Source organism: Physcomitrium patens, chromosome 3 (assembly GCF_059467195.1).
Source record: "Physcomitrium patens ecotype Gransden chromosome 3, ASM5946719v1, whole genome shotgun sequence".
Lineage (NCBI taxonomy): Eukaryota > Viridiplantae > Streptophyta > Bryopsida > Funariales > Funariaceae > Physcomitrium > Physcomitrium patens.
In genome coordinates this window covers 5931466-5940307 of record NC_143412.1, presented here as the reverse complement: position 1 = coordinate 5940307, position 8842 = coordinate 5931466, and the positions used below count along the sequence as shown (strand labels likewise).

The 8842-nt window shown below is 40.8% G+C and overlaps 1 protein-coding gene across 2 annotated transcripts; it reads left to right on the top strand.

Moving 5' to 3' along the window:
• The first annotated feature begins 1378 nt into the window (after positions 1–1378).
• LOC112280398 (acyl-coenzyme A oxidase 4, peroxisomal) lies at positions 1379–7764 on the top strand. 2 transcript variants are annotated; one of them, XM_024515852.3, is made up of 14 exons: positions 1379–1561; positions 2597–2777; positions 2967–3068; positions 3233–3339; positions 3510–3587; positions 3834–3957; positions 4213–4286; positions 4531–4590; positions 4938–5047; positions 5229–5388; positions 5883–5959; positions 6130–6301; positions 6534–6626; positions 6817–7764. In XM_024515852.3, the coding sequence occupies exons 2-14, from the start codon at positions 2672–2674 to the stop codon at positions 6982–6984; spliced, it is 1431 nt and encodes a 476-aa protein (XP_024371620.1). In that variant the 5' UTR covers positions 1379–1561; positions 2597–2671; the 3' UTR covers positions 6985–7764. The 2 variants fall into 2 exon arrangements, with proteins under 2 accessions (XP_024371620.1, XP_024371619.1); XM_024515851.3 differs by having other exon boundaries at positions 1478–1617.
• Positions 7765–8842: the final 1078 nt, after the last annotated feature.

Here is an 8842-nt window from a genome sequence, read left to right as displayed (position 1 = left end):
AGTAGTGATGTTATAATGTAGGTACAAGATGACGACGAAGGAGAAGAAATACTTTCCAACGAATAGTAAGAGAAATAGAAATACTTATTGTAGGAGATTCTTCAAACATAATGGCATCCAAGAATTGTTTTGCAAATAAATTTGCTTTTGCCATTTTTGCCTATAATAGATAATTGTTTCCATCTACAGTCAATGGTAGAAATAAAAGAGCTTAAAAATGTTGGGATGCACTGATAATAGTTGGAACCATAGTAGAAGCAGTTGAAGATGTTGAAGCACTCATTATAAATAAATCTGTAATGAAAATAAAAGATCAAGTAAAAAAATTGAGTAAACGGTACCTTAAAATATAAAGTCAAATAAAATGATAAACTTGAACTTAATATATATATATATATATATATATATATATATATATAGTAAAAGAAGGTTGTGGATTAAGGCAGCAGAATAATAGTAGAACGACAGTAGCAGGCGACGGCATGTAAAAAGACATGATGACAGGCAATAGGGTGGCAACGGCAGGCAATAGCGGCACTGGCGGCAAGGTGGACAGCAGCTTTAGTAGCGGCAGGGTGGCAGCGGCAACATTGATAGCGACGAGTTCAATGGCAGTTTGATGGTAGCTCGGCAGTAGGTGCGGGGCACAGCAGAGAGCAAGCTGAGGTGGAGTTAGGTTGGATCAAGTATTCTAAGCAAGTATTCTAAGTAAGTATTCTAAGCAAGTATTCTAAGTAAGTATTCTAAGCAAGTATTCTAAAGAAGTATTCTAAGCAAGCAGGGTAGAGAGTGGAACAAGTGCTCTAAGCAAGCAACTAATGTGTGAGGGGCGAACAAGAAGAGCAGTAAGATCATGAGGCAAACATTGAGCAAGAGTAGCAATAAGTTTGAAGAGTCAAGAGTAGAGCAAAAAAATTGTGATGGTGTGTAGAAGAGAGTCGTGCTGATAACATGTTGAGAATGTTTAGAAAGACACAAGAGTAATAGTAAGTAATACACACACACACAAGAGTAGTAGTAAGTCATACACACAAAAAGGTTTCTAAAAAGAGAGAGCTTCACAAATTAAATCTATTGATCTGGTTGTATCTCGTATACAAGAAGAGAAAGGGGAGAGGATAAATAGTACTTCTCCACTAAACTCTAAATATCGTAGCTATGATATTTACTGCAGTCTACAGTACATATTATAGAGAGCGCCAGCTACATTTAATGCTCTTAACAGTTTCCAAAAAATTGAGAACTTGTTCTAATTCTCCGATTCCAGCCAGAGGATTGATACCCTGAATAGAGGCGGTACCCGCTTGCCTAGGTAGAGAGACGCATCCTGGTTGGTAAAAGTGGTCCATTCTGGCCAGATGACGTGGAAGCCCACTAAAGTGAGGTAGCAGTAAGGGACCCTCCGTAGGCGGTGGTGGGGTCGAGACCGCTTGCTCACCCCTTTGCACCGTCGGAATTTCCAATTTCGTGTCAAGGATTTCTCGATTGCGTCCTCTCTTCGGTGTATAGAATTTGGACCCTCGGCGACACTTTGGGTCATTTTCAATTCTGCAATCGTGAGGTGGGTCTTTCTTCAACGTGGGTTTCGATTGCGCTGCCTATGCTCGGCTGAGCAAGGTTCGTGGCTGCTTTGGTGCCCAATTTTAGTTCCCATTGTTTTGATGTGCCGGTGTCGTATTGCTTTGCTCTTGCTGATGGGTGCCAGAATTTTGATCAACAACGAAATCTTTGAACGCTGGGTTTGGTCTTGACGCGATCAATTTCTTTGTTATGAATCGAGCGGAGAGGTTTTAGTTTTCTCTAGCAGCTGCATGATATTGCTTGCGTTCTTTTCGTGAACCACTGTGATGGATCGTTCGTGTTCGATTTTTTTACGCGTCTCGGTTACCTCTTGCAACATTATTTATTTTTCATGCATGGGAATTTTTCACTGTATGCGTCTAACTTTTAGTCAGGATATGTTGGAAATTCTAACTTGTAAAGTTGACAATTATAGTTTCTCTCCTAGCCCTTTGCCTGGCTTCAGTTTCAACTTCCTCCTCATGCGTGATGTTCGAAGATGACAGTGACTTCACCTGAACTGATGGAGAGCTTGTTCAGAATTGAACCCATAGAAGGGTTTGGCGTGACGACCATTCTTAGGTTATGGACTACGGTTAGGTGGCGAAGTAGCTGTATTCCCACTGGATGCGTCTTATTGTCATGCCAAGTAGCATCAAGATTTTATACGCATCATGAATTTGATTAGACATCGTTGTATACAAGTTTTCGAAAGAGACGGAATGTATGTTTCTTGAAGTTTCCAGGAGATATGAGGAAAGCCTTGTACCTACACTGAAACTGATAACAGTACATCTCTAGCTCATTCATCCGGATTCCGAAGAGCTGCGGTTTTCCGGTCTATCTTTACCTTCTGTTCGCTCCATGTTGTTTGTGAGCTGCACACCGAAATGTAATATTTTTTAGTAAACCTTCAGAGATGGTAATTCTTGCGGTCTGTCTTGACATGTATGTTAAATGTTTTGATCGCCTGCAACAGTTACCCGACAAAATTTTGAAGTTTGATTTAATTAGTTACGAATCGTTTGATGTTCAGTCTTCGAGGGAATTCTAGAGGTGTTGCTGGTTGCATATTGTATCGAAGCTGGCTGGATAATACCTGGCTAAGGCTATGATTATGGAGCTGTCGGTGGTAAGAGAGGGTACGGAAGAAAAGTGCCAACGCAGGCTGACGCGTATTCACGAACACCTGAAGCCCACAGACGCTTATTCATCTTGTGCGTAATTCATTCAGACTGAGGACTTGTTTTTTGAAATTTATGAACAGCACATCAGAAGTGGATAATTTGCAAATCTTGCATTATGCTTTCTTTTCTATTATTGAATGTGCTGATTCTATTGAGATATATGATCGTTGATAAGACGATGGGTCGAATTTGCATGCGAAACGTGGAGCTATGTAACAGCTGCGTTGGAACGCATACCAACTCTTGCTATTGGCCTTCCTCCATTGGATATAAGGTCTGCATTCCCACAGGCCACTCCAGCATCAATATTCCCAGAGTCAGGTGTGTATGAACTGAAAACTTGTTTTCTTTCTTTTCCTCTTTTTATTTCGAAGAGTTAATCATAGTATGTGCTTGTCTGCTTCTTCGACCTCCTCTTTTTGATAAGGATACATGACATGTTTGGAGTGTACTTACCGCTGAATCTGATCATATATGGAGAACAGTATCAGACTATTTTCAGCTTGATGACTTGTTGTCATCTGAAGATGTTGCACTTCGTAAGCGCATCCGAGAGACTATGGAGAAACATGTTGCACCCGTCATGACCAAGGTTTTTAACAGTCATTGTATTGATTTCATCCATCGTATTTTACTGGAGCTCATGGTCTGTTGTACGCTTCAGTCTTGTTCATGGATTATCATAGGATATCTGCGCTTTCTGTGCGGAAATTAATCGTCAATGACATAATTAATATTGATGGTTTGTACGTATTCCGGCAGTATTGGGAGAAGGCAGAGTTTCCGTTCGAATGTGTGCCTCATATTTCCAGCCTCATGGTCGCCGGCGGCACGACTAAGGTTAGTCTTCTTTATTTTACATGCCCAGCATGAGTCCTTTAAGCTGGAAGATATAGTTGGAGGTTACACCATGGCCGAATTTGAGGTCAAAAGTCCAAGTTCCTTTCACATGGCTTACTTCATTTATTTACAGCTTTTCAATTGATGTGCTTATCTGATGATAATGAAGTCTAGTGAGATTTGTGGTGGATTTGGAAATTTCTGCCAATCAGTACCACTGACAGAATGGTTTTTTGCTTACGGCAGGGGTACGGTTGTCCTGGGCTGTCTGTTTTAAGCAGTGCTTTGGCGATGTCGGAAATAGCACGAGTGGATGCAAGCTGCTCTACTTTTGTGCTTGTGCATTCCAGCTTGTGCATGGCTACTCTTGGTAAAACAGCATGTCTTGCGTTGTCTTCGTTACATTTCTAAGGCCTCACGCCTGCTATCTTCCAGTTTACTAACAGGAGAACTCAGGATGATCATAACATATGGCGCATGTACTTATGTTAAAACGTGGTTTGGTATACCCAAATGAACGTAGCGTAAGTATTAAAGTAGGGAAGGACGATGAATTCAGTACATAAAGTTTGACGACCTGACTGTGACTGAGATTATCATTGACTCTGAAGTTATGGCTGTGCAGCTATGTTGGGAAGCGAGGAACAGAAACTCAAATACTTGCCCGGCCTTGCTCGCCTTGACCTCATTGGGTGCTGGGTATGACCTTGATTGTTTTCGTACAAGCTGATACAACTCATTAGGACCCATTATGCTTTTTAGAAGTTATATGTCTGGTTCTTCTGAATTTTTTCGCTTCTCATACGGACCTGCGGATTATGCTAACATGTATTGATTAATATAAATGAGAAGCATCATATCTTACTATAGTCCGTGTTTGATGAATGACATCATATCTTATTATATTCCGTGGTAGATTATTAATGGCTGGGTTCATGTGCAGGCATTAACAGAGCCTGGATATGGAAGTGATGCGAGCTCACTAAATACTACTGCCAAGAAGGTAATGTGTCAATTGATGGTTTCCATCAAACAGTCGATGATAGCATGTAGTTTTAAACACGTCCGTTAGCTGAGGGGAATGTTATTGTTTAGATTCATGTTTTGCTTCCAATATCTTGTGGAAGAGCACGTGTTTTGTGGACATACACCTGCTGCATAGATTCTGAATATTTCCAGATTGAATGTCACTTCAAAGAGTTTTCAAGCGTCATTGTCTTACACTCTGGAAGTTTTTTATCAGATAATTTATTTGCGACCATGGTTTCCTCTACTCTCTTTCTATGTCAGAGTGATTGTTGTTATTTTAAGGGCTTGTTGATTTGAGTGTGTTCGTTGTTTTGGGAGCAGGTAGAGGGAGGATGGCTTTTGAATGGGCAGAAACGATGGATCGGTAATGCAACTTTTGCAGATGTAGCTGTTTTGTTTGCCCGGAACACACAAACGAACCAAATAAATGGGTATACTACCTTCAAAAATTCAGTAGTTTGCTTCGGATTTATTATTATTATGTATATATGATGTTTTTGGATTTTTTTTATGATAGTAACAAGTAAGCTTTTTCTTATTGTGTCCACCTAATCAAGTGAAGCTATGTGCTTTTTATAGCAATTGACGTTTGCTACAATATGTGCTTTGTAGGTTTATTGTGAAGAAAGGTACACCTGGCTACAGAGCTACGAAGATTGAGAATAAGATTGGGTTAAGGATGGTACAAAATGGTGACATTGTCATGGAAAACGCATTTGTGCCTGACAAAGATCGGCTTCCTGGAATTAACTCGTTTGCAGATACCAACAAGGTATTTCATTCTTATGTTGATGTCAAGTTTAAATGTGTGATGATGATCGTGATTGTTAACTAAATATTAAGGTATTTTTGTCCTTTCAATCTAACATTTTACATTATTTTGTTCATTGGATTGGCATACATTTTTACTCGTTAATTCTCATTTGGTTTGCAGCTAGAAACGAGTGTTGATTTATTTCCTTGTAACCATTCAATGAGTTTCGGGTTTTTCAAGGATAATGTTTTTTTGATTACCGTCTAGCATCTACATTACACAATTTTCAATCTAGTGTTATAATTTATTAATTATTATGGGTTACTGTATCGTCAGTTATTTATACGAGGCCATATGAAGATTCGCACCTAACCTTTTAGCTACTCAGTTTGGGAATTGCAAGTTGTGAGAATAGACTAGTCAAGTTATAACCTTCTGCTTTTGCATTGAGTTGTGTGGAAGATAATTGTGATCGATGGACAACCAAGGATGTGATTGGTTGCTTCTTGTAGGTGTTGGCCGTATCTCGGATTATGGTCGCATGGCAACCAATTGGCATAGCCATGGGCGTATATGACATTTGCCATAGGTTTGTTCAGTTCAACTTAGTCTAAATTTCTTTTGTTTTTTCGGTGAACAAGAAATGCCATTCTTTATCGTTCAGCTCTTCTCCTCTTGGTTTAAAGCCATGAAGATCTGAATTTTGGTTTGCTCAAGTTTCCTCATTAGTCGAATTTACCGAATATTGGGTGATAACAGATACCTACTTGAGAGGAAGCAATTCGGAGCACCTTTGGCTGCCCTTCAGATCAATCAAGAAAAATTAGTGCGGATGCTAGGAAATATTCAAGCTATGTTTCTACTCGGCTGGCGTTTATGCAAAATTTATGAAGCTGGAAAGATGACCCCTGGTCAAGCCAGTCTTTGCAAGGTGAGCTCTAGTCCTGTGTGCGTAAAAGTTTTCCCCAGATTTTAAGTGGCTGAAGGATCAGGAGATACTGTTCGACCAAGACTACATCTTAGTAGATTATCTTGTGAATGCTTAGGAAGTTTCAGAACTATCGAATTTACACCGTCTCTTTACGGAATAGGAGAGGGTGATGATGGTGGCCTCCATTGCAAGTAATTTTCGTTTCTTACATGGAGTTCTATGGATTCTTCAGGCTTGGAATACAAAGAGAGCTCGGGAGACAGTGGCGCTAGGGAGAGAGCTTCTAGGCGGCAATGGAATACTTGCGGATTTCCTCGTTGCTAAGGTCAGTTACCTCCAGAGATGTGAGAACTTACCAAATCTCACACAATCCAGAAGCGCAATGATTCAAAACTGTAGACTTGGCTCAAAACTTTGTTTGCAAGTGACTGTGACATATTAGCAAACTGTACATTAGTTAAGTATTTTTCTTCTCATTGTACACATGAGGTGATTTGGTTTTGCTCGTGTTTAAGGCGTTTTGCGACTTGGAGCCAATTTACAGCTACGAGGGAACGTATGAAATCAATGCATTAGTGACAGGTCGTGAAATCACAAAAATTGCGGCTATCAAGCCTAGTGGAGGAAAGACCAAGACTACGGCTACCTCAGAAGGCTTGGTGCGCAACACCACCAAAAACTGACCTGTATCATTGAATACTGCAGAGGTGGATGCTACTATTTAGTTGCTCTAGAAACCAGCCCTTTTCAATATAAAAGACGGCACTGGTCGCTGCCAGCCGTTGTTGAGAATCAATAAAAAAAGACTCAGATGCTTCCACCTTTGCTCACAAATTTGCGTTACAGGAAGAGAACTTTGCATTTATCAAGGATGAGAGTACATAAACGATGCACAAAGGTGCGTGCAGGTTTTAAAGGAGTGTGTACGAGGTAATGAAATATTTGCGTTACGGCTTGGTAATGTTGTTGCCGGGGTTCGTTGAGAATTGAGCCATCATGCTCCTAGCATAACTGATATTCTGGCAGCTTCGTGTTTGAGCGTAGAGGAGGCATCCCACAGTAGCAGAGTAGAAGAAAGGTAGCTAGAAAACTTCACCACTATTGTTGAGCTTGATGTTTAGGTTGGCAGGGACGCTGAGAGGGGTGCAATCACCAAAGCCAAAACGGGCTAGAATGCGGCGAAGCTAAACAGCTTGGTAAATGAAGATGTGGCCTTTAGTTTTCAGGCGGAGGATGTGTAGATCCACGTAAAGATCAACGCTAGAGCGGGTAATGGTAAAATGTTCTTCCATATAATGGACGAGATTCCCAAGCCGGGCTGGTGAGGAGCAAATAGCAAGCCCACCGTCCACAAAGAGTGTGACGATGAGGGGAGGCTTGGATTTTGAGATATACACACATGGGTTGGCTTCAATGGATTCAAGATCAAATTTCATGAAAAAATCATAAAAAGTTTGGTTCCAGATATGTCTTGATTGCTTTTGTCCGTATAAACTCTTGAGGAGGCATACAAACGTTGATGTATGTGGATTTGGAACCTTGAAGCCTTGAGGCTATTGCATGTAGATTTATGTGTCGAGAAACCCATGGAGAAAAGCCGTTTGAATGTCAAGGTGAACAATTATCATGTGTTGTTGTGCGGCAATAGCAAGTACTGTTTGGATGGATTCATATTTTACAATAGGGCTAACGGTTTGGTCATAATCCACTCCATACTTTTGTGTGTAATCTTTCGCAACAATGCGCACCTTGAATTTTGCAACGAATCCATCAAAGTTAGTCTTGACTCTGTAAACCCACTTGCACATCATTGGTTTGCAACTAGAAGGGAGTGACACTAGACGCCGAGTGTCGTTTTGAAGAAGGGAATCATACTCGGCTTCCATCGCCTATTTCCATTCTGTAGCTTTTGAGCTTGCCAGAGCTTCTTCATATGTACTTGGATCATTGGAGATGTGTTCACTTCATTCAATACTGGCAAACGAATGTGGAACGACGCAGTCCTGTAGGTAAGACGGTGCGCTGCGGATGCAAGATGGGCGCAATTCTGAATGTGGCGGCTGTGGAATTATTCGTTCAAATGTGTTGATGTTCTGACTTTGGATGGGTGAAGAAGATGGTAAGCAGGTGTGCTGCTCGTTGCTGGGCTTAATTTTTTCTAGCTCCTTGAAGAACCAAGTGTCTGCTGGCGCAATTGTTTTTGATTCCTTGAAGAACTTAGTAATTTGCTTATGAGCTGAATTTGCTAGGGTAGGTTGGGCAGTGCTCGTGCTCAGAGAATTTCTGGCCAACTCTTGAAATGAGAATAGTCCTGAGAACACATTGGAGGTGGCTTTTCCAAAGATTGAAAGTTCATCAACAATAACGTCGCGGCTCATGATCATTTTATGTCACTATGCATCCTAGAAGAAGTATGTTTTTGTGTTAGTGCAATAACCAACAAAAATTGTTTTCACGCTATTGGGATCCAGCTTTTTTTGTGGGCTTTTAAGACATGGACGTATGCAACGCACCCAAAGATCTGCAAGTGAGACAGCGTGG